Consider the following 26061-nt stretch of genomic DNA (forward strand, 5'->3'; position numbering starts at 1 on the left):
CTCCCACACTACTCGAGGACCGAGGACCGTGCCAACGTCCCACCCACGCCCCCTGCTGTATGAGGGAGATACAGCCATTGCCACTGTGAAGTACAAGCCCCACCCTTACTGAAGTGCAGATCCCTGGATAGACCAGGACCCACAACCAGTCAGGCAAAGACAAGAAGCATCAGATCACATCACTAGCTCCATTTATTGGGGCCTCAATGGGTGTATACACATCCTGGACCTTTGAGTGCAGGCAATCTGAGCTGAGAGGGTGCTATCAAATCAGTTTGTTTTCAATCTTCTGTGACAAGTGGGAGTGAGAACAGGGACAGTGCTAGAATTCGCCCGTAGCCATGGCACTTAGCGCAAAGAGCTTTTCCCAGCAGGTGGCGACAGCGTATAGGGCACGTAGCAGGAGCCGCCTCCGACTGCTGCGCAGCTGTACCGCGTGCTTCCTTGGCTGCTGGATCTGCTAGTAGAGACCAGCTGTGAGTCAGTGCATACAGATTCTGCACCCTTGCCTTCATCTCACAGCTCATGTTTAGCCACGAGGGAAGTGGGTTGTCATCAGATCAGTTGGCCCTAATTGAGTCCAAAGCCTCAGGCCATTGGTATACCATAGCTCTTAGGGGAGGGGAGATTGAGGACGCATACCCTGTAGGATGTTCGGCAGTGTCTGCGCATCACTGCCTCGGTGCGCACTGCCACTGTCCATGCCGCTTTCTCTAATGCATTGTGGGGTACTCCAGCCACACTCCCAAGAAGGGTCTGACCCAAGGACTCAATAGACAGTAGGATGCTACTCTCCTGAGTTGGAAAGGAAGGAAAGCCAGAGCAGGGGAGGGACATGGGGGTGGGGCCTGAGGAGTAAACAAATAGTTGTTTGGGGGAACCTTCCCCATACCTTTTGGGCATTACAGGAGGTCCCTGGCTGTCCCTGACCTCCACCAGCTCCAGTCAGGTTTTTCTGAATGAAGCGGTGGTGTCGGGATCCAGGCTCTGTGTGTTGGACACCCAGCCCAGCCCACTGCATTGCAGTCTGCAAATCCTGGAAGATGACGGCTTGGTAGTGGCGGAGTACCTCCTGGACACTGCAAGACTGGGACCCAGGCCAGCCCAGGGCAGATCCAAGAAACGCCAGAAGCAGTGGTAGTATGTAGAAAGCAGGCTTTGGGTGCACCTGGAGAAGACACCAGGTTAGGGCTGAGAGCATAGGCCTCCCTGCACAAGAAGTGGCCCCATAGACACTCGGAGTGACCACAAAGGGTGTTCCCTCATGTTTGAGATGCTGGGAGATAGAAAATCTCATCAGAACCTCTGGCCATGGCTTATGATAAACTTGGGCAGTCCTAGAGAAGGAGACAAACCAAACACATCCATGATACGATAGCCATGTTCTGTGAACATTTGTGGAGTGTGGAGTGGGGCATGGGGAAATTTTCACTGAGCCCCAAAGGGACTAGGAAGGTGACAGAGAACAGGTCCAGAGACAAGGGATGGCATTATGGTCTACATTGGAGAGGAAGAAAAGTGAGCACCTACAGTACCATGGATGTGTAAGAGCTCCCTTATTTTGTACAGGAAGTGGAGTAGGGGAGGGCATACAGCAAGAAGTGATCCCTCATACAGCTTCACCCCTGACCATGCTCAGACCCATACCTACTAGTCATAGCCCACTCCTATCCCCTGGTTTTCAGTCTCTTGGCTGTTCTCTCGTACATACATCTCAAGTCCTTTGGGAGAACAAGAAGGGATCTAGGGGTAAACCACTTTGCTTTTATGCTGTATGAGAACTCCAATCACAACCAGTCACAGAAAGCCAAAACTATGGCAAAAACAATGGCTCAGAACTCCAAAATACGCTCCCAATGAGAAGGGAAGGCTGGGGGCAGGGGGGGGGGCGGCACTCAGAGACAGCAAGAGAAAAAGCAAAGCCTGCCAACAAGTTTCCTCCCACCCTGAATGGAAAGGACTGATGCTGGGGAAAGCTCACAAATTAGGACACTGAAGGTCCCCAGAACCCCAGTTCCTTCAAATGGACTAGTTCCCAAATCTGCCTCTAGGCTCCCAGCTGGAGTTAGGCAGTCTACTTGAGCTGGAAAATTAATCTGGTGAGGCCAGCGAAATGACAGGACTCAGCTTCCCAGCCCTGGCAGGAGAGCTGAACTGAGCATACCACAAACTCCCACATAGAGATGGGTGGGGTTTGGGGCTTCTGCCTGGGATAACAGCAAACCGAAGAACTCTCTTGCAAGTCACTGAGTACCATGGCCAATGGAGGAATATTGAGAACAGCCCATCAGACCACATTAAGAACAAGAGCCAATTAGGCCAGCCAGTGAGACTGCTAGTGTATCTAGCACCAACATGGGACTGGTTGGCTGCTTAGGGAGTCCCTACAACTCAGGTTTAACTCAGTGTAAGAGAAAAAGGGTTCTGGGAAAGTCAGAACATAAGACCTGCAATGGTCATTTTATGGGGTACCATTATAAACATCTGGGGGTTTCCATGAGGCTCAGGGAAAAAGACACATACCCCCCTCTGTTATGCCCACGTCCAGCCCCTTGACCCAAGGCCCCAGATGCTCACCATAGGCCTCTCAGGGTCTGGCCCACCCTTACTCCCTCTAGCAGGCCACACACATTTGATCCTGGGGTCCTCTGGGTCTTTGGGTGGCCAATGAAATAGGCAACTGGCAGCCACAAAAGGTCCTCTACTGGCCGATGGGTCCTCCCTAGATAGAGCTGAGGGGCAGGTGGAGAGGCTTTTGAAGTTGGCTCCTCCAGCAAAGGGAGGGAGCGACAAGGGAGGGTAGGAAAAGTTCAGTAACCCAGCCCGGCCCCTAGCCCCTCCCCAACCCCTCCCCAATCCCAATTAACCTGACCCTGGAGCATAGCAGCTGCTTGTTGCAGCAGATCCAGGGCTTCTCTGGGTCTTAGATTGAGTTTCCAAACCCTCAGAGACCCCTACTCTGTCTCAATGGGCAGAGAGAACAATAGTCTCTCCTGATAGGCAAGCTAGCCCCAATCCATATTCAGACAGACTTGTCCCAGCAAGTTTGGAACTTGGGACTTCCCAGACTTCCATCACTGGCCCCACTTCATCCCTCCAAACCTTGGGGTTATCCAGGAGTAAGAGGCCCAGTCCAGTCCCAGGGCTGCTGTTTCCCTTTAGCATAACAGCAGCCTCTGGAACACAACTCATCTTTGCTGAGCAAAGCTCAACTTCTTCCAGCAGAAGCAAAGCAATGGCGTGGGCTGAGGAGATAGCCCAGCAGGGTAAGGCAGCAAGCTGCCAAGCCTTGTGTGATCCCAGGGGCATCCTCTGACCTCCACAGGCAAATTGTGGCATACATGAACCCAATAAATAAATGTGATACACAAGGAGTTGGGGACCACCTCAGTAACAAAAATATCCTCCATTCTCACAGACAGGAAAGATAACCTTGACACTATAGGCTATCCAGACTTTTTTCACAGCCCTACAGAAAACTTAACCCAAGTATACTCTTCTGTAACTGCTCCACTGCATTCATTCAGTCAAAAGAAGAAACCACTACAGCTTGATGCTGTAGTCAAGTTCTTTGCCCTTCATCTGTGAAGGAACTACTGGGTATGGTCCCTCATCAAAGGAAACCCCATGGATATCTCCATAGAAATGCCCATGCAACTCTCTTAAGATACTCCTCGGTACAGAAGCAAGAAGTACTTCCCCAAATCAGCACACAAGTAGCCTGTTAAGCATCAATCAATCAGCAGGTTCTGCTCCTGTCCTCGACTGCAAAAGAATGAGCTCACACCTTCCAAGTTAAGCAAAGGTGCCTGCCAGTCGCATTTTACCTCAGGTGACTACGAAATAATGGGGACTTCTACAAGCCTTTCAATCTTTTATAGCTTGGTCCCCATGTGACCTTCAGCCTCTTGTATCACAGATCTGTGACAGAGCCCATATTTTCCATATAGCCTGTACTCTTAACATCTCCACAAAAATCTCAGCAAGCCCTCAATACCCAGCTATGCTTTTATCTGGAGCCCATAAGCACTTTCAGGAGGCTCCATCCAAACCAGACTAGACTTGACCATCATTCATGGGGAATAGACGCCAAGGACAAAACAGAAAAACAAGTGAGGCCCTAGCCCCAACATAACTCTATAAAAACCTTTAATGAGTAAAAGACAGTGTAGGGTTTGTGCCCATTGTCCATGTGTTGCTCCTATTGTCACCCCTCCTATCAGAAGGTATTTTTGATGCCGGCGGCCACCAGCACTAGGATTTCCCCAATCTTCCTCTGCCAGTTGGTGATATCCTTGGACACAGCACACCACAGCTCTCCATGTCGGGGCTCTGCATTCTCACAGCGTTTCCTCACCTCCTCCTGTTGCTCCTGGGGAGACAAAAGGGTGCTTTAGGTGGGTTCCTTGTGAGGTTTACGTCTTGTGAGGTACAGGTCTTGCCTGTCTCCTTGTAGATCTGGCCCCAGCAGATTTTAAGCCATCTCCTTCTCTTGTGGAACATGCCCTCAAAGTCAGTGCATCTCTGTGTTGAATCGTGTCATACTCCCTATTTTTTGATTCCCACAAGTTGCCAGGTACACTCTCTGAACTAGGTACTTCCTGGATTCAACGTGGTCTAGCCACTACTTCCAATGAGGACCCCAGGACACCCTGGTCCCCCTGCCTTATAAGCATGGTTCCAATGAAGCTCAACAGGGGAGGGGCTCCTAGTCTTGGCCACTTCCTGCCTCCCCTTCCCCAGGGATTAGATGGAGCTTTCTACTGTCTCAGGAATAGCTAGGGAAGCAGGCAGATTATCACTGCACACCAGTGTGCTAGTGTAGCCTCACCTCAGTTCCATGCTGCAGTTCAAATTTGTAGAAGAAGGCCCAGGCATCCCCCAGATCTGAGTCAATCTTCACAGTGCGATGGAACCACTCCCGAGCCTTGGTGATCTTCCTTTCACTCCAGAACAACCTGTTGTGGGAGAAGTACTTAGAGCAAGGGACATAGAATAGTGTCTACCATGCTTGGGAGTCATTCTATGTAGGTGATCAGCTGTACCCTGCTCCTGGTAAGACCAACAAGCCTAGAAATATGTTATAGAAAAGGTCTGAGTCATGGTTCAGGGCTCCCTGGAGGTCATTCCAGATCCTTCACTGATCCACAGTGTTGTTTAGAACATTTATACACAGTGAGATCTTAATTTCTTCTTTTTATTTTTTGTTTTTTTAAGATAGGGTTTCTCTATGTAACCATCTTGGCTGTCCTGGGATTCATACTATAGACCAGTCTGGTCTGGAAGTCACAGAGATCTGCTTGTCTCTGCTTCCTGAGTGCTGGGGTTAAAGGCATGCACCACCACCTCCACCAGGCTAGATCTTAACTTCTTAAAACTATCTGGGCCAAATGAAATGTGAAACTAACCTTGACAAACATTAATTAAGGCAGATTTAAAAAACAAAACCTGAAAACTCAGACTGCTCCTTAATAAGACACCAACCCTACACTATTAACCTCCCTTGTCTATCCCTCGTAGCAACCTAAGCAAACACAAAGATCAGCTTCCACAGGTCAGTTCTGGGGACCTGGGACACTCAGACCATAGCACATGATTGTTGTACCTGACACTCACAGACACTTGAATAGAAATCCGAAGGTTAAGTCTGGCAGGAAGCCAAGAACTGGACTGTTAGAGACTAACTTAGAAGTGAGGCTTTAATCCCAGCACCCAGGAAGCAAAGACAGGTGGATCTCTGAGTTCAAGGCCTGTCGGTATACATAGAGAAACCCTGTCCCAGAAAAATAAAACAACAACAAAAAAGAAACCAACATAGGGTCGCATGGTACCCCCCCACCCCCACATAGTTACTGTAGTATAGCAGGGTGTACAATGGGGAAGGTGGCATGGAATGCTGTGGGGATCACTCTGGCAGGGCCAGGACTTGGGACTGTATTCACTTGGTCTTAGTGTGGCAGCTGGTGCACAGCTAACCTTTCCACTGCAGGCAGCTGTGTGGGCTGCTTTCAGGACCAAAATTTCATGCTGATAACTTGATTGTTTTTTAAGCCATATAGTACTCTTAATTGCTCATTGTTAGATAAACTGTAATTTAAAGAACATAAACTCAAGATAGGAGGCACATGGAACACTGGCTTGAGAACAGCAATGAGTGAATTATTTACTTTAATAAAGCCCTTTGTACGGTTTATGGCTGCTCTGGCTGAGAGCATACAGAAGTTACTCTGGGAAAGGGAAGCCTAAGCTAGCAAGGCTGGGACCTAAAACCTCGGCCATCTGCTAGGGCTACAGACACTATAGAGGTGTCAGGTAGCAATGTGAAGGTAGCTGCACCAGAATCTGAACACTCAATGCCACTCAAACAAAACCAAATTGGTCTAAGGCTCTGTCTCCACCAGTGGCACAGTCCTGTGCTGGGAGGTGATTAAATCACTTGATGACATTGCAGTTCATATGAACCATGGATAATCATTTCTGTACTCCAGGACAATGGATTACAGCAGGTTATTCCCAGGGTCACTGAGCTGAAAGGGTCTGAGTTCTGCTAACACAATGAAAGTGCAAGCCTCTTGGTTTTCTGGGCAGTGATGGTGATACCTTTAGTCCCACCAGTTCAGAGGCAGAGGCAGGCAGATCTCTGAGTTTGAGACTAGCCTGATCGACAAAGTGAGTTCCAGGACAGTCAGGATACACAGAGAAACCCTGTCTCAACAAACAAACATCCAGCCAACCAACCAAACAAAAACCTCTCAGATAAAGCCCCGTCAGTCAAACGGGCTTGGCTTAATACTTAAATTCTGTGTGGACCAATATCAACAAATCTGTCTTGCATGTAATCCAGGCCCCATGTGGTACTGAAACAAAGGCAACAGTCCCATCAGAAGCCTGGGGCTGAGGATGAGCCAAAGAACCCAGGAGGCTGAGAAGAGGGAGTGACCAGACAGATGTCTAGACAGCACCTCAAGGCCTCTAGCAACAGAGTGCTGCCCAGAACACTGGAGCAGGAGTTCTGGCAGCTGAGGCCCGTGTAGCTCATCCTGTGCAAAAAAGTCAGAATAGCCAGGTAAATAGGCTGTCAAAACTATACCAGAACCCCATGTTATCCCAAAAGAACAATTACTCACTTAGCCACAGCTAAAAGCACATGGGGGTCATGTTCACACTTCTTCAGGGCATCCACACTCTTGGTCTTTCTCTGGGGCCTTGCCTCAAGGAAGACAGCTTCAGACCACAGGATACCTGAAATTCACAAGCAAATATCTACCCCTCAGCCTCACTTCTGGCTTGAGAAATGCACCCTCTTCTTTAGGATTGCCCAAAAAGGGTATACTCAGGGCAACCACAAGGGTCTCAAACATCTACCCAGTAATCTGAATTATACCAGCCTCGCCAGAACAGAATCGGATAGCTTTCATTCTTACTGAGTCAGCAAACAGGCAATGGGCAATGATAATCTGAAAGCACTGTCACATACTGCTGTTAAAAATAAAGAAAGCAGGGGCTGGAGAGATGGCTCAATGGTTAAGAGCATCATACTGCTCCAGAGGTTGTGAGTTCAATTCCCAACAACCACATAGTGGCTCACAACCATCTGTAGTGAGATCTGATGCCCTCTTCTGGTATGTCTGAAGACAGCTACAGCGTACTCATATAAATAAAAATAAATAAATCTTTAAAAAATAAAATAAGCCGGGCGTGGTGGCGCACGCCTTTAGTCCCAGCACTTGGGAGGCAGAGGCAGGCGGATTTCTGAGTTCGAGGCCAGCCTGGTCTACAGAGTGAGTGCCAGGACAGCCAGGGCTACACAGAGAAACCCTGTCTCGAAAAAACCAAAAAAAAAAAAAAATAATAAAAAAAAATAAAAAATAAAATAAAATAAAATAAAGAAAGCAGCCAGGTGGGATGGTGCACACCTTTGATCCCAGCACTTTGAAGACAGAGGCAGGAGGATCTCTATGAGTTTGAGGCCAGCCTGGTCTATAAAGTAAGTTCCAGGACAATACTCAGGACTGTTACACAGAGAAAACCTGTCTCGAGAGAGAGGGGAGAGGGAAGAAGGGACAGGGGAGAGGGGAGAGGGGAGAGGGGAGAGAAGGGGAGAGGAGGAGAGGGGAGGGGAGGGGAGAGGGGAGAAGGTGTACCTGCTAGTTCCCACAGAGGCTAGATGAGGTTATTGGTAAGTCTAGCAAAAAAATCAAAACAAAAACCAAAACAAGAAAACTACCACTACTAGCAGAAGAAAACTTAGCAAGGCAGATGGTAGATGACACTACTGTCTGACTACATTTCTTATATACCATATGTAAGAAAAATAATCAAAGTTAAAACTTGGCTTAAGAGAGTGGAGAGATGACTCCGAAGTTGAGCACACTGACTGCTCTTCCAGAGGTCCCAGCAACCACATGGTGGCTCACAACCATCTGTAATGGGATCCAACGTCATCTTCTGGCACACAGGTGTACATGCAGATAGAGTATACATCTTTTTTTAAAAATAAATTTTTCTAAAGATTTATTTATTATATGTAAGTATACTGTAGCAGTCTTCAGACACACCAGAAGAGGGCATCAGATCCCATTACAGATGGTTGTGAGCCACCATATGGTTGCTGGGATTTGAACTCAGGGCCTTCAGAAGTACAGTCAGTGCTCTTAACCGCTGAGCCATCTCTCCAGCCCCCATTTACATAAATCTTAAAAAAAAAAAAACCACAAGTGCCGGGCGTGGTGGTGCACGCCTTTAATCCCAGCACTTGGGAGGCAGAGGCAGGCGAATTTCTGAGTTCGAGGCCAGCCTGGTCTGCAAAGTGAGTACCAGGACAGCCAGGGCTACACAGAGAAACCCTGTCTCAAAAAACCAAAAAAAAAAAAAAAAAAAAACCACAAAAAACCAAAAAACTTAGAAAAATGGTAGTGCCTCAGAACATGAAATCAAACTGTCCTATACTAGAACTGAGGGTTTAGTCTGAAGTCTTTGTAACCACATCAGCAAAGCTAGACTAAAATGGGACATACAGGATGTGTCTTCCAGGAGTCCCTGAAAGTCAACTGATCCCACCCCACAGAAGATTTCCTCTGTGCCATACGACACGCATGGCCAGGAGTCCTTACCAGAGTTAGGACACTCCTGCAGCGCCTTGGCCATGAGGGTATTGGCAATGTTCTTCAGCCCTGCCCGGTATTCCAGCCGCACTGACTCCAACCTAGGAAAACAGGCCCAGGGATGGGACATCCCCATCTATCATAGCACAACCAACTACTTCAACTGGCCTTCTGCCAGAGAGACCCTTTTAAAAGGCTTTTGCATTTTTACTTTATTATTATTGTCATGCTACCACACATAGGAGGAAATCAGAGGACCACTTTTGGAAACACTGGGTTCCATTAAACTAAACGCAGATTGTCAAGTTTGCTCAGCAAGTGCTTCTTCCCCACTGCCTGTAAAGGAAGGCTCTTGTCTCCTAGAAGGAGGTTAGAATTCCATTCTCTACATGAATGGTAGCACTGGTGTCCACAGTCTGTTAGAAGGCAGCATTCCCATCTAAGATCCCAGACTCCACAGGATTCAGATACAAGTGAAGACAAGGGAACAAACGCAGACCATACATGATCACCACATGGCAGGCACCTAAGAATGACCTCCCCTCCCCCAGCAGTGTCCTCTCTCATCTCTGTCTAACCCCTAGCTGGACTCTGCATCCATTACCCACACCTCATCATGTGGCCCAACCTGGCATAACTCACTAGCCTTCTCCATTGATCTCCCAGGTACTAGGGAATATTAGTACCACCATACTCAGCTCCCTCTGGCAAGTTTCTTCATGTTACTCAAGGCCTTCCTGTTACCTCTTTTATAGTCCACTTTCTCAGTTCCCTTCCCTGACATCTCAGAACATGTCACCAAAAGTGCACTTACCATCTAGACCCAGCTCTCCCAAGCAGGACTATGACCCTCATAAAAGCTGTCACCTATTATTGAGTCCACAGGAGCCTGGGTAAAATGAAGAAGGAGCTGAGGAGCCTCTAAAGGGGGAACTGAGGTGATTACCGAGAACTCACCATAGCCCAGGGTTCTTTGGGTTTTTCAGACGAGATTTCTCTAAAATGGCCCGAGCACGTGTCAGCTGCCCAATCTTTTCCTCTAGTCGGGAAAGCAAGAGCCATAGCGGTGTGGAATGAGGACATTTCTTCAGCTGTGACCAAAAAATTGTACAAAATAAGTGTTCAGAGGGCATCTACAAAAGACTGAGACCTGTGGTCAGCTCCTAGGAGCACTTTAGGGCTGTTAAGACATGTGCTTCATACTTGACATGGCTCTGTAGTGTGCACATGCAAACAGGTATGCATCGGGTTACTGTGTGCAATTGTGTTGTATACAGGTACGGTAAAGGATGCCTGTAGGACTCTGAATATGTGTCATGCACATGCGTACGCAGGATGTGCACTTCGTACACAATGTGCTCACTGTACGACTTTTGATGTACTGAACGAACCCTATACATCCCAAACACAGGGTGTGCAACTTTGTAGGAAAAAAACACAGTACCCACAGTGACAGGAAGAACAAAGGCTCAATTCCAAGCACAAAGTTCTATCCCCGACCACTGGCCCTCCACTTCTTTCCCAGCGTGGGAATGACTGCTGCCATGTCATGCTGCCAGGTTCCCTGGGATACCTTGACAGAGGCTCACCCCCTGGTTGTAGGCCTCCCGGGCCTTCTCCATCAGTTCTCCCTGCTCTTCAATCTGCCCCTTCATCATCCAGAGCTTGGGGAAATCTTCATAGTGCCTCAGAGCCTCTTCACACAGCTCCTGCGCCGCAGAGATGTTCCCCAGAACCCACTCCAGCTTCACAGACTTCATGAATACCTGCAAAGCAGAGCAGCACTGTCACATGAGGGACACTTCCCATCACATGCTTGAAGTCACAGACATCTTCACACATCTGTCCTGGGCCTCATCAGTTTTTGTATTAGCTCTTCTGCAAATACAAAAGGTATAGATAAATAAAGGGATGCATGTTAAAGCCAATACCAAGACAGGGCTGGGGTCTAAGCTGTGCCACTCATCTCTCTCCTTCCAAATGCCATGCGGGAGCCAAGAGGCACCCCGCCAACTCTCCCTAACCCACCAGTCACCACTCACACGGGCAGTGGGTGCACTGCTCCGAGCCTTGGCCAGTAGCCTCCGGGCTCGCTCGTATTCATTGTTCTCTGACTCCAGCTTCACAGCCGCCAGCCAGATCTCTTCGCTGTTGGGGTTGGCCTGGAGAACAAACACAGCTGCATCAGAAAGGCTCAGCACAGAAGTGACCAAGGCTAGATCATGCTTAATCAAAAACAGGCAGCCTCAAAACTGAGCTGGTCCTCTCCCTGATGCAGGACTAGTATTAGTACACTCCTGCATAAGCTACAAACTAGGGGATGAATGTGTAGACCTCAGCCAGGACCCAAGCTTACCTGAAGGGATAACAAAACAAAAACAACAAAAAACCCAAAACTTCACATTTGTTTTTACTCTTGTACAGATGAAGCAACAATGCTAGAGCTGTAGAGCCGCCCTCTCTAGAATCCATCTAAATTCTACATAGCCTCTAAAATGCATGCCTTGTGTCAGGAGCTGCTCTATCTAACTTAATCCCTTCCCCTTGGCTAGCCACACCACGTGGTCAGGGTAGAAAGATGTTCAAGGTGCAGATAATGACGTGTAAAGGGCTCCCAAAGGCATGGGCCAAGCCACAAAAACACACAGTCCAGGAGACATAAAAGTGGTGCACTCAGAACTTGTATCCACCCTCCTCTGGGACTTCTGCTACATGGCCATGGTGCCTACTTTATGGGAAAGGAGAACCAACCATCTTAGAGCTCTGGCATGCAACTAGACGAGAAAACATCAATCACTCTGCACAGCACTACCACTTGCTCCTCTGTCCTTTCCAAGTGACAGCTGGAGCAAAAGATTGACCCAAGTTAGCTCTTTTTCTGGTGTTTCTGTTGTTTCACAAGAACAAACTTTATAATCCCAGCACTTGGAAGGCAGAGGCAGGCGGATTTCTGAGTTCGAGGACAGCCTGGTCTACAAAGTGAGTTCCAGGACAGCCAAGGCTACACAGAGAAACCCTGTCTCGAAAAACCAAAAAAAAAACCAAACTTTACTGTGACCTTAGGCTATGATACTAGACTGATATTTATATAGTCCCCTATAACATTAAAAAAAATCTAACACCTATGTTATGATAAAATATTAGGATTTTTTTTGATAGAAGTATTTTTCAAATGTTACATGTTGACTGGGGAGATATCTCAGTGGGTAAAGTGCTTACTGGGCAATGTCAGTGGTTAAACGTCAGGCATGGCAATGCACATGTGTAACCCCGTGCTGGAGAGTGAAGACAGACAGGTTCTAAAGACAGCTGATGTGAGATAAACCAAACTGGCTCTAAGCTTGGGGCTCAGTGAAGGATCCTGCCCTTAAAATAAACATCAAGAGGAAGGCAATAGAGGAAGACACTCTAGGCTGACCTCTAGTGCGTACACACACACACCCACACACATACACACAGTCACCATGCCTGCCACATACACACGATACATGTTGTAACAGCAGACCTAGTCAGTCCAGGTAAGTATGACTGTTGTAATTTGGTCCCACTCTCAAAGAGGTACTAAATACCCTGGCAGCTTATGTTTTGCCCTTGTACTCTGGAATACTTGGCCTACAGTCATACTAAGTATGACTAAGAGGTCAGTGTTCCTGGTTGGGGTGTTCTTCATGCTTTGACTCCATAGATCAGGCCATGCATATAATTTAGTGTCTCTAGACTAGACCATGGCATATCCTAAAAAATATGTATAAAATAAATTCTGAGGCTACAGTAGCACCAAATCTGAGTTTGTGTTCATGGCCCCTTCCAGGGCAGGTATCCTTCACCTACCTGAAAGGCCAGGGCCAGGATGCTCCTTGCTGCAGGTACATCCCCTGCCAGCCACTTTGACTTGGCACCCATGAGCCATAGCACCTCTGCCTTGGGGCAGTGGGCTACAGCCCTCTGCAAGAGTGCTTCCAGAGATTCCCTGAAAGACAGAGGACATGGTCACTAGAGCCAGGGCCATAAATCAGGGCATACAGCTACTAAGATGCTGAAAAGACAGTTACCACTCCAAAGTTCGGCACTATTAATGATTTACGAGATTTTACGATGGGGAGAGTGTGGGGAAATCTTTCCTTCCAACAAAGAATCTAAAATCAACTACTGAAGAGTGCTCTATAAAGCAAAGCATTGTTTAAACAGCAGAGCCTTTTATAGCCATGTATCCTGGGCACTGATAACTTGGCAGTCTGGTGACAGTGAAGGCCTTTTTATCTTGAAGCTCAGAGGATACCCTGGATACACTAATAAAGATTAAGGTCCCTAACCCTGTCTCCCTCCCCCAAAAAAGGTCTCATTGCGAGTGATTTAAGGATATTACTGAGCTAGAATATTTGTCAGCCTTGGATACTGGGTATGAAGTCTCTGGGTCACTTCTGGCCACCACTACCTGTGGGTCACAGCACCTTCACTGATGAACCCCACATGCCCTCATGTTCACAAGCAAACCAAAGGATATGCAAAACCGTATCATACAGAAACGCCACCATGTTCCCCAGAGCCCTGGGCCCAAGTCTTGATGACTTTCCTCATCAGTCTGAGAGCTAGCCGCAAAGAAAGAATAGGTTGTGGGAGGGAGCTAACCATTGAAACATGTGAGTAAGCAGCAGCATACACTAAGGCCACGAGTCATGACTATACCAAGTGACATTCTACAGAGTGAATCCTAAGGGTCCTTTCAGAAAGTCCTCACATCCCCTAAGGAGTTAACTCAGAAATACCAAGGCAGCTGGCAGAGTAAGGAAAAGGCCCTGTGGAAATTAACATCAAATAACATCAGAAAAAAAACAAGGCTCAAAGTCACAGCTGCAACCTTGGTGAAACCAGCAAGGTCTGTGTCCACCCAAATAGGGAAAAGCTGAGGACCCATAAGAGGATGATATAGGGTACCCAGGGACATGAGCCCAAAACCCTAGAGAGTTACACATTTAAAACAAGAAATTACAATGCCTAATTTAATCAGCATTTACAGCCAATAAGGCAGACCCAAAGATTTTTCCAATTAAAGGGTACAATTAAAGGAAATTGTCAAGGACCTCCTTCTGTGTACAAAAACCAGCCAAACCCCAGAAAGCTAGAGCAACGTAAATGAAAAACAGACTGCATGCCCCTGACACTGTACCGCCCTCTGCTAAAGGCAGTGCCCCAGCATTAACAGCCTGCATTGGAAACTCTTAGACCCAAGGGGCACTAGTAAAGAACAGGCTTCCAAGATGCCTTGGTTTCTCAACTATAAAATAGTGATAATCCAATCACTGAAGGGCTATAAAGAATGAGGCAGTTTCAAAGTCCCAAGGGCCACAAAATTGTAACCTGATCACAACCACAGAGAAACAGACCCAAAATGGTGTCATGCAGGAAAGTGAGGTTTGAATCCAGCACCATGCAAATAGGAAGTGGAAACTGACTACATACCTGGTACCATGATTCTTCTCAAAGTATGCAGCTCGTAACCACACACTTTTCTTGCTGGGGAAGACTTGTAGGGCATAAGCATATATGGCTCGCGCACACTCCAGGGCATTGTGGGCCACACACTAGAGCAGAAAGACACCACGAGGAAGGTTACTCAGGGCTGCCATCAAGCAGATAGAAATACTTTTTCAAGCCTCGTGCAATTCTCAGTAATGCTGTCTGGTGGCAAATATGCTGTGGCACTGATCTAATTAAGCTACAATCTAAGACAGACACCTGGGGGTGGGGACACAAAATGTTGAGAAAGCCCAGAAGGCAGCCTACTGGGCCTGGCATGCAAGGACAGCTGGTAAGAGGAGTACCAGTTCTTACCTGAAGGATAACACATGCCCACAAATGCACATGTGCAGGGCTATGGCTAAGGCTGTGTGTGTATGCACATACACTAGGCTACACTACACACACACAAACACATGTGTGTTGTGTTTATGTTTATGTGTGTATCACATGCTGATTCTTAAGGAATACTATTTATTTTCCACTAAAAAGGTTAAGCTATTCAAAACCTGTATAAGACAAATCAACACAAAGAGGTTAGGAGCCCACCAATCTAGTAGAAATCACAGGAGACACCATTCGGCTCTGCTTCCTTTAGTCTCCCCACCCCCATCCTATCCTCCAACACCAGGATTTAAACCCAATGCTAGGGCCCTGTAATGACAAGCACTCTACCACCAAGCTACATTCTTCACCCTTTGTTATTTTGAAACAGTTTCTCTCAGTTATCAGACTGGCCTTGAAACTGCAATCTCAGGTTTCTAAGGAGCTGTTTAACAGGGCTGCACCATTAGGCCTAGATCCTCTAAATTTTTTTTTCTATGTTCAAGTGATTTTAGGGGTTGGAGAGATGACTCAGTGGTTAAGAGTACTTGCTATTCTTACAGAGGATACAAGTCTGGTTGCCAACACTTAAATCAGGGAGTTCACCAGTAAGTCCAGCTCCAGGGGATTGGTGCCCTCTTCTGGCCTTTGCAGGTATCTGCAAACATGCAGCACATGTACACATACATGTATTTTAGTGGCTTAAATAAAAATGGACTCCATAGGCCCATAGGGAGTGGCACTATTAGGAAATGTGGCATTGTTGGAGTAGGTGTGGCTTTGTTACAGGTGGTATGCCACTAGGGGGTGGGCTTTGAGGTCTCAGAAGCTCAAGCCTGGCCAAGGTATTACTGTTTGTTATTTTCGGCTGCCTGCAGATCCAGATGTACAACTCTCAGCTCTTCCTGTCTGCTACTCAGAGCCATGCTTCCCACCATGACAATAACGGATTAAACCTCAGAAACTATAAGCCAGCCAGGCAGTGGTGGCGCATGGATTTAATCCCAGCACTTGGAAGGCAGAGGCAGTCGGATTTCTGAGTTTGAGGCCAGCCTGGTCTACAGAGCGAGTTCCAGGACAGCCAGGGAGGGCTACACAGAGAAACCCTGTCTCAAAAAAAAAAAAAAAAAAAAAAAAGAAAAGAAAAGAAAAAGAAAAAATAAATAAACTGAACTGAAATGGAGTCTGAGGCAAGAAGATCCTAAGTTTGAGACCAGCCTAGGTTACACAGCAAGATCTTTTCTCAAAAACCCAAATTTAAAACCTGGGGATGTAAAGCCTGTGGCAGAGATCTTGTTGCAGCCGGTCATGGGGTCTTGGGCTCAGTCTTGAACAACACCTAAGAGACACACTGGTTCACACCTGGAACTCTAGCACTTGGGGGGTAAAGGAATGAGGATCAGAAGTCCAAGGTCATCTTCAGTTACACACAAAGTGTAAGACTCCGCCACATGAGAAGTTACTTCAAAAAATAAAAGTGGGACTGCATAGTAATGAAGAACGTTCATCTGGGTGACAATGATTCATCGCTAGCCATGCTGCTTCTTTGTGGAGATCTCTCTCTCTCTCTCTCTCTCTCTCTCTCTCTCTCTCTCTCTCTCTCTCTCTCTCTCTCTCTCGATAGGGTTTGTCAGCAGTTAAGAGCACTGACTGTGCTCAGAGGACTCAGCACAACCTTCTGTAACTCTAGTTTCAGGGGATTTGATGTTCTCTTCTGGCCTCTGTGAGCACTGGAGACACACACGGTTCACATGAAGCTAAACCACTCATTTACATTAAATGCACAAATAAACAAATAAATAAATGTTTTAAAGAGCCCAAAACCAAATCAAAACAGAAAATCACCACTTGGCATATACCATAGAAACAGAGGCTCTTGCCTGTAAACTTTGCACTTGGGAGATTAAAGAAGGATTCCTGTCAGTTTGAGGTCAGCCTGTGCTATACAATGAGACTATCTAAAACAAAGAAATATAGAAAAAAAAAAAAAGAACAAATAACAAAAACAACCATTATTAACAGATCCTTAAACTAGTAAGTTAATGCTTGAAGGATACCAACATAATTTCAAAATGCTTCCTCAAAAAACACTCACAAAGGAAACAACAGTTAGCTTACGATAAAGTCCTAACAGTTGCTGCCTGGGACAGCTGGTCAGAGTGAACACTTCTGTATCTCTGTAGAACACAACAGAGCCAGAACTCAACAAGTGTATATATATATATATATATATATATATACACTTTGTATGAAGGAAGACCTGACACTATACTGCTAAAGATGAACCTCAATCAAGCCACAAGCAAATATAATAAACAGCCAGGTCAAAATGTATTCCATAAAACCATTGGCCCCAAATACTCAAAAATCTAGATTTGGGTAGGAGATGTAGCTTAATGGTAGAGGGCCCGACCAATATACCCAAGTCCCTGGTTCCACAATAGCATCAGATATCAAACCAACTAAATAAATAATAAAAAGGAGATTCATGAAACAAAGACAGATTGAAGCCTTTTTAAGGTCTTTCTCGGGTTAAGGTTGACCTGAGGCTGGCCCTGGCTGTCTTGGGTGCTGGGATTAAAAGGGTGAGCCACCATCATCTGGATTAAATAGACATAATATCTATAATATGTATTATATATTATATACATTTTTAAAAGGAGAACACCTAGGAAGTTGGTAAGATTCAAGAAGATCCACTATGAATGACAATGCTCCAGCCTCACTTCCTGATCCTGACACTGTGTGTGTGCTAAGGAACCCACAGCAGTGGTGTGTAGAGTGTAGGGAAATGATGCAAGTGTGCAAAAGTGTGAAGGGTGATAAGGCACATAGGTAAAGTGTGTAAGTATGAGGAATAAGGATAAAGGGCATATACAAACTCTAATTCTGTAATATTCCTAGGCATTTGATTTTTTTTTTTTTTTTTTTTTTTGAGACAAGGTTTCTCTGTGTACCCCAGGCTGTTGTAGAACATGGTCCATAGATCAGGCTGGCCTCAAACTCAGAGATCCACCTGCCTCTGCCTCCCAATTGAAATTATTTTTATTTTAAAATAAAAAGCCAACTGTGGTGGTATTGCATATGGAAAGATACTACCTACTTTTAAGGCAGAAGCATAATAACCATAGTCTAAAGCTAGCCTGCAATACTGAGGAGGACCTTGTCTCAAAATTAATGAAAAAAAATGAATAAATAAATAAATAAATAAATAAAAAGATGGGCATGGAACCAATACCTTTAATCCAATCACTTAAGAGGAGGAGGCAAGCAGATTTCCCTGAGTTTGAGGCCAGCCTTGTTTACATAGAGAGTTACAAGCCACCAGAGCTACACTGTGAGACCTTGTTTCAAAAACAAACAATTAATAAATAAAAGGTTCAAACTGTTTAACTACTGCTTAGCCTGTTGCTTCTTTGTAATATACTCAATAAATTGTTTTTTTTTTTTTTTTTCCAAAATTACTAGAAAAGGAAGGAAGGAAAGGAAGGAGGGAAGGAGGGAGGGAACGCCATACCTGTTTGAAACAACTTTTTACTTGTTTTGTTATGTTTTGTTTGAGATAAGGTCTACGGAATCCTGGCTGACCTGGAACATGCTATGTAGCCAGATTGGCCTCAAACTCACAAGATCACCTTCTCTGCCTCCTGAGTGCCCTGTTTTTGTTTATTTGTTTTGTGGTTTTTGTTGTTTTGTTTTGTTTTGACTGGCTATCCTGGAACTCATTTTGTACACCAGGTTGGCCTCAAACTCACTCACAGAGATCTGCTTGCCTCCTGTGTGCTGGGTTAGAGTCGTGGGCCAACCACCATTCCTCCTATTTTAATATCCTAAACATGTTTATAAACGTATTCCTATAGTTTCCCTCTGGGAAATGGAAAACTACTTTGAGAACATAATTTCAAAGAGGCAGCAACTCTATGCAAAATGTTTCCTGAAATGCAATCTGTAGAGGAAGCAGAAGTGGGAGAAACCCTGGTGCCAGCTGAGCAGGTTGTGATTGCAGCAGCCACACCCCTGCAATAGCTGCTCCTCCACTTAGTGAGCACTCAGACTTACACTCATGATTATAGAACTCTGCTACCTTTCACTGTAACTCCATCTAAAGTAAGTGCATCAGAACAAGATGTAATCCCAGCAATGAGGAGGATGAAACAGGAAGCTCTCCAGCCTAAGGACAACCTGGGCTACAGAGTGAGGCCCTGTTTCAAAAACAGACAAAAAATACAAATAAAATCAAGCACATCAGAAAAACTTTTAAGAAGACAGAAGAGAAGGAGGGGGAAAAAGATATGGAAAATAACCTACGCATTAATGGGGCCACTGTTCCTGACAAGGCTACAGGCTGGAAAGCAAGCAAGGAAGCTTACACTGTCAGCGTCTTCCATCCAGGTGTGTTTGCGATCTTCCTCCTCAATCCCAATACCAATTACAGCGCGCATGACAGCCTGGCACGTGGCCACACTCCCTGCCCTGTCACACTCCTCAGCATCCTGAAGGAGAAACAGACATTTTGTTTGGATTTTTTTAGTAAAATGAGTGTTATTCCTGAATGGTGACTACATACCTACTATCTTGGGCATATACTCTGGCAAACCTGAATAGCATCTGCCATAGTGTTTCTTCATCGATGCTCCTGTCCCAATTTCTCTGCAGTTAAGTCCTCAATTAATATGCATGACTGAGTGAAACCACATTTATACATACAGTACATTTTAAGCAAGATCCAGTGATACACCACTTGCCTAGAGCCTTATTCAGGGCTCTGGGTTCAATTCCTAAACTGTGGAAAAAATTATTTTAAAGATGTTGGAGGGGGATGGGGGGTGGGGGCTGGTAAGAAGGTAAAGACATTTGCTATGAACTCCTGGTAACCTGAATTTAATCCCTAGGAGAGATCCAACTCCCAAAAGTTGTCTTCTGATTTCTACACTATAGCACATGCCCCAAAAACATTAAAAACAAGGCCGCAAAGTGGCACATACTTTGAGCTAAAGAAACTTTGAAAGGAGTGGGAGTAAAAGACAAGTTAAAAAATATTTATACCCTTTGGACTAGAACTCACAACTTACATTTAAAAAAAAAAAAAAAGAGGAATACTTAGGCCTATATAAGAACTGTTAGTGGGCTGGGCAGTGGTGGGGCACACCTTTGATCCCAGTACTTGCAAGGCTGGGGCAGGCGGATTTCTGAGTTCAAGGCCAGCCTGGTCTACAGAGTGAGTTCCAGGACAGCCAGGGCTACACAGAAAAACCCTGTCTCGAAAAACTAAAAAAACAAAAACAAAAGAAAAAACTGTTAATGGGAGTTCTGCAAGCGAGATTAGGTAAAAACCTGGATTAAAGCAGATGGCCAATCACAGGAAGAGTCCACTGGGACAGGTCAGCATGCAGCAAGGCACTTCTAATTTTAGGAAAGCAGATTTGGGACACAGAGAGAAGACATATCTGTCTTCGGGTTTTACTGCTGTGAAAAGACACTGTGGCCAAGGCAAGTTTTATAAGGGCAACATTTAATTGGAGCTGTAAGTCCATTCTCATCAAGGTGGGAACATGGCAGCAACCAGGCATGGTGAAGGAGGAGTTGAGAGCTCCACATCTTCATCTGAAGGCTGCTAGTGGAAGACTGAATTCCAGGCAGCTAGGATGAAGGTCTTAAAGTCCACACCCACAGCACCACATCTATTCCAAAAAAGGCCACACCTTCTAATAGTGCCACTCCCTGGGCCGAGCATATACAAGCCATTACAATATCTATATCCAATTTTTTCTCCATAAAAAAAAAGTTCTACATGGTAAGACAGAGGAATGTGTTACTAAAAGTTGGGTATAATAAAGTATCTTTCTTGTACATCAATTAGGAATTAAACTAGTGATCCAACAGACAAATGTTGTAAAGGACGAAGACATACAGTTTACCAGAAAACAAAATACAACAAATTTAAATATCTGAAAAGAAACTATAAGCTATTCTCTTCTGTAAGATGCTAAACTGTTTCCAGGGACATTTTCAGATCAGTATGGTATCTGATCCTTTCATTAGACAGCACTGTAATTGCCAAGTGTGAGGAGATTGAGACCGCCAGTGTCAGAGGTTAGAGTTGTACAGGGCAGGAGCTTTGACAATCAGACTCCAGATCCTCCATCCTGTTCAGAATCAAACTGTGAAATTTTGTGTGTATGTATGTAGGCCGGGACCGAAGAGAGGTATCTAACCAAACAGTAGACATAAAATAGTTTTAAAAAGTTAAGAACTAGTCCAGGAATGAGCCAAAGCTTATGGCCAACACATTTAATAATAAGTTAGTAAGTCCCAGAGTCATTGCTCTTGGGAACTAAATGGCCAGGGGGAAGAAGAGTTTATAATTTTTTAACCTATTGAGGACCTGAGTTCAAATTCTCTCCAAGTACCCACATAAAAAGCTAAGCATGTCTGGGCATGTGAGTGCAAGCCTTTAATCTTTAATCTTAGCACTCCAAATGCAGAGGCAGACAGTTCTCTAAATCAGAAGCCAGTCTAGTGTACTCGGTGCTACCAGCATTCAACACACACTTTTCCTTTTTTTTCCCCCCTGATGGCTTTTTGTGTACTCTGGTTTGCTTTAGCCAGGGTAGAAACTTATAAAAGCCATGAGGAGCCAGCCAGTAAGCACCCTTTGAAGGCCTCTGCATCGTTCCCTGCCACCAGGTTTCTGCCCCGTTTGAGTTTCTGCCCTGATTTCTTTTGATGATGAACAGTGATATGAAGTGTAAGCCAAATAAACCCTTTCCTCCCGAGTTGCTTTGGTCATGGTGTTTAATCACAGCAATATTAACTCTAACGACTGCAAAAGGATGCTAGTCATCCATGTCTCATTCAGCACAAGACAACTCAAGGGACTGGCTCTGGCAAGAGCACAGCACATGGAGCTCACTCACAATGAGCCCGTGTGGGAACTCTCCAGTGCTGCCCTGTATCTTATGTAGAAGAGGAAGGAATGACTCGGTAATTAGAAGCACTGGCTACTCTTTAGAGGACCTGGGTTCGACTCCCAACACTTACATGGCAGCGTATCTATCTGTAGCTCTTCTGAGCACAAATATGCAAGCAATCAAACACCTATATAAATAAAATTTCCAAGAATTGTTATTTACTTACTTACTTATTCAAAAGAGTCTTGTCTGGCCTTAAACTTCCAATCCTCCTGCCTTCACTTCCTGAGTGCTGGTACATGTATCCACTACCCAGCCTGACTGTTTAGAACAGAACCCTGAGTGAAAGCTTACCTGGATCCACTGTTCGCGGTTGATCTCTACACCATTGGCCCGAAGGGAGGTGATGGCTCGGTCAATGATCTTTTCCACCATCTGAGTGTTCCCGTTGGCCTCCTCCAGCTTGGCAGCTGTGATCCAGATGTGCCGATCTGTAGGAATGTTCTCACGTGCTTTATTTAAGACCTTGCGAGCATTTTCGTAAGTTTCTAGTCTTGCCAAAGCAAGCCATAGCTACACAAAAAAGAGCCATCAGGGAAAAAAAAAAAAAAAGGAGAATGTGTTGAATGCTGGTGGCACCTAGTGTCTTCTAGAGTGGACAGCAAGGCAGTCTCAATGGCCCACAGCACTTCTGCAAAGTGCTTTCTGAAAGCTTAAGAAGAGCCTATATCATTCATAGGAGCCCTTTTCACTACATCAACTGTGTAGGTATACTTCTGACACTGGTTAACACAAAAGGTTGATGGGACTCTTTAAATGTGCAGGGTGCCAAACTAGGGGCTAGGCCAAAGGTGAGCAAGACAGATTCACAGACAGTTGTATGATGAAACTTAGCCTTCTGGAATTCTCATGCCTCAAAGCTACTGACTGCAACATTCCACCCCTAAAGTGTGCACTCACTCTTTATTTTAGTGTGAGTATGAATGTGCGTGTATGTGTGCCAGAGTATAGTTCATAACATAGTTTTCTGAAGCTATCAGGGATGAGCAAAGAAGACTCGGTTCTGTCTATCTCTGTCTGTCTACCACATGCACTGTGCACCACTCACTTGTACTTTGCACCATGGCAACTGAAGCTACCTGTTACCTTATTTGGCAGCTATTGTAGGACGCCATTTCAGGCTTCATATTGTCCTCTACTGCCAGGAATTATAGTTTAAATAAGCAGCATACATATGCAGTCTTAGTTAGGCACTGGACTTAGGCCTTCTACAGTGGGGTGGTGGGCCTGAGCCCAGCAGACTCACCTCTACACTGGTGGGACAGCACTCTACTGCTCGGCTCAGCATGATTCTAGCATCTTCAGGCTCTTCAAGCTCAACAGCTGCTTTCCACAATCGAACAGAGTTTGGAACATGCTCAAGTGCTGGAAAAGGTCAAATAACAAGAGTGTCAGGAAAGTACTGCCAGATGGATAAGAAATGCCCCCCTCCATGCCCCTACCCCTACCCCCTGATAATCAAGGGCTACAGACATGCCCATTTTGTGAGTTCTTTGATGTTGGGACAGACATAAAGCCAGACAGGAGACATTTTGATGTAGGATAGTTCTGCTATTGTTTGAGAGCTTTGTTCCTCTAAGCCTTTGTGCCACCCAGCAGGGCAGGCAGTCTTTGCAATGTTCCTTCCATTCTCAGAGCCAGAGCAGACCGGCTGCTCCACTGCATACAAACTAAGCCTTAGGTGTACATCACTATGCTGACTAGAGCTAGCAAGTAGGAGCACCATGCACTTGAGATGTACAAGCCAGAAAAATGGGAGACATTCTATACAAACCCAAAGGGCCTACCTTTGGAGGAATTTTATAGGTTCTCAAGGTCTGGGGCACATTAGGACTTCCCTTCTATGATGAACCCAGTACCTCTTTTCAGTAGGTACTTCTACTGAAAGTTAACACCTGGCCTGGAGCAAGTAGAGGTCTTGAGTTTAATTCCCAGCAACCACATGATGGCTCACAACCATCTGTACAGTTACAGTGTACTCATATACATTAGATAATTTAAAAAAAAAAGTTAACAGCTAGTCTCAGAGCCTGAACCCTAGAAGTGTACCCTCGGCCAATTGCTAAGTACTCTAGATTTTGCCACATGGTGAGACCTAAAAGGACAGACAACTCAACCGTGAATCTAGCTTCTTCTGACTCCACAGATCCGACTCCACAGATCCAACACCACTAGAATTAATTGTGCCAATCCTCAGCACAGAAGAAAGCTACACTCTCCTGCCACATCTGCTCACCTACTGAGGAAGATGATCCCAGCAGGGAACTAGGACTGGTTAAGACTGCAAACATACCTGACCATGCCTCAGGAGGGGGCAGATGTAGAGCTTCATCAGGATGGAAACAGAAAAGATGGGGTGGAGCAAAGGCAAGGACAGCATAGATCCCAGTAGGATCCACAGGCAGACACTTCCCACAACTAGAAGCTAATGACTTGTCTGCTACCCTATGAGCAGATATATGGTTCTAGAAAAGCCTTAGGACCGAAGGACTGAGAAGAAAAAAGTCTTGTCCTAGGAGTAAATTCACTGAGTCAACTGAGAGATAGCCCATTAAGACATACAGTGTGGTGGTCTGGATGAAAATGCCCCCATAGATTCATAGAGATTACATTACTGGAGGTATGGCCTTGTTGGAGTTAGTGTTTCACCGGGGGTGGGCTTTGAGGTTTCAGAAGCTCAAGTCAGGCCTAGTAGCTCACAGTCTCTTTCCATTGCCTGCAGATCCAGATGTAGAACTCACAGCTCCTTCTCTAACACCATGTCTGCCTGAATGCCATCGTGCTTCCGTCCATGAAGATAATGGACTAAACTGAACTGTAAGCCAGCCCCAACTAAATGTTTTCCTTTATAAGAGTGGCTGTGATCAGGCAGGGCATGGTGGTATATGCCTTCAATCCCAGCACTCAGAAGGCAGAGGCAAATGCCTGGTCTACAAAAAGTGAGTCCAGGACTGCCAGGGCTCTGTTACACAGAGAAGCTGTGTTTCAGGAGGGAGTTAGGGGGTTGCCATGGTCATGGTGTCTCTTTCTAGCAATAAAACCCTAACTAAGACAGATTCATACAGGACAGGCCTTCTATCTATTTTTCACTTTAGTCAGCCTGGTGGCCAGGCAGAATAGCTGGATAATTTCCCAAAGCTCTTAAGAGCACCAGAAGACAAAAAGGCCTTTAAGTCAAGTGCTCAACCTAACATGAAGTGCCACCACATGCATATGTCAACTTATACAGCAGAGCACACAGGTCTCTGAATGTATAGTGCTGTCTGAGACGTTCCCATAGTCTTCACATCCTACTTTTACTTCTCCAAACCTCACCATCAAAAGGCCTAGTCCAGAAGCAGAAAAATTCAGTCAAGCTGTGAGACCAGCACTGACTCCTGTGGTACAATCAGGTTGTCAACCATACTCTGGGGAGGCCATTTTCCAGGTCAGATGATCTTGAGTCTTAATTTAGCCCTTCTATTTGCAAGGATAAAGTTAAGAACCCACAAGGCAAAAACAAAAAGACTATACATTTGAGACTAGCCTGGGCCACATGTAAGACATAGCTACATGTCTTTAAAAGAGAGAGAACACAAAAGAATGAAGGAAGGGAGGGAGGGAGGGAGGGAGGGGAGGGGAGGGGAGGGGAGGGGAGAAGGAAGGAAGGAAGGAAGGAAGGAAGGAAGGAAGGAAGGAAGGAAGGAAGGAAGGAAGGAAGGGAGGGAGGGAAGGAAGGAAGGAAAGAAGGAAGGAGGGAGAGAGAAAAAGAAAAGAAGGAAGGAAGGAAGGAAGGAAGGAAGGAAGGAAGGAAGGAAGGAGAGAGAGAGAGAGAGAGACTATAGTCAAAAGAAGCAAAAAAGGACCAACTTATCCCAGAACTTGGGGGGCAGAGGCAGGCGAATTTCCGAGTTCAAGGCCAGCCTGGTCTACAAAGTGAGTTCCAGGACAGCCATGGCTACACAGAGAAACCCTGTCTCGAATAAAAACAAAAAACAACCCCCCAAAAAACAAAACAAAACAAAACAAAACAAACAAACAAAAAAAGGTCTAGGTCACTGGATCACTAATCCAGATAGAGAGATAACCCTTGATCCCTACACAAGAGGGAAAAGGAAATCCTAAGTCCAGTATCGTACATTTGCCCCTCGTGTGCATGTGGTAAC

General features: G+C 45.6%; 2 protein-coding genes across 3 annotated transcripts in view; both read right to left on the reverse strand.

Moving 5' to 3' along the window:
* Window positions 1-322: 322 nt before the first annotated feature.
* On the reverse strand, window positions 323-2257 carry CUNH20orf204 (chromosome unknown C20orf204 homolog). The gene is made up of 4 exons (XM_085834809.1): window positions 2225-2257; window positions 893-1168; window positions 643-795; window positions 323-457 (listed from the first exon to the last, which is right to left on the reverse strand). Exons 1-4 carry the CDS (start codon window positions 2255-2257, stop codon window positions 323-325), a joined length of 597 nt encoding a protein of 198 aa, XP_085690935.1.
* A 1875-nt stretch (window positions 2258-4132) lies between these two features.
* Window positions 4133-26061, reverse strand: part of Prpf6 (pre-mRNA processing factor 6) — a 55715-nt gene continuing 33786 nt past the window's right edge. For both annotated transcript variants that reach the window (XM_085831368.1, XM_085831372.1), the window contains 12 exons: window positions 23163-23281; window positions 22211-22429; window positions 19316-19438; window positions 14565-14686; window positions 12936-13074; window positions 11147-11266; window positions 10694-10870; window positions 10062-10195; window positions 9114-9205; window positions 7128-7242; window positions 4832-4958; window positions 4133-4372 (listed from right to left, as the gene is read on the reverse strand). In XM_085831368.1, the coding sequence (XP_085687494.1) occupies window positions 4220-4372; window positions 4832-4958; window positions 7128-7242; window positions 9114-9205; window positions 10062-10195; window positions 10694-10870; window positions 11147-11266; window positions 12936-13074; window positions 14565-14686; window positions 19316-19438; window positions 22211-22429; window positions 23163-23281 (1640 nt within the window). In that variant the 3' untranslated portion in view covers window positions 4133-4219. The remainder of the gene's footprint in view (window positions 4373-4831; window positions 4959-7127; window positions 7243-9113; window positions 9206-10061; window positions 10196-10693; window positions 10871-11146; window positions 11267-12935; window positions 13075-14564; window positions 14687-19315; window positions 19439-22210; window positions 22430-23162; window positions 23282-26061) is intronic.

This window comes from Mus caroli, unplaced genomic scaffold (assembly GCF_978045245.1).
Source record: "Mus caroli unplaced genomic scaffold, Mus_caroli_1 scaffold_2, whole genome shotgun sequence".
Taxonomy (NCBI): Eukaryota; Metazoa; Chordata; class Mammalia; order Rodentia; family Muridae; genus Mus; species Mus caroli.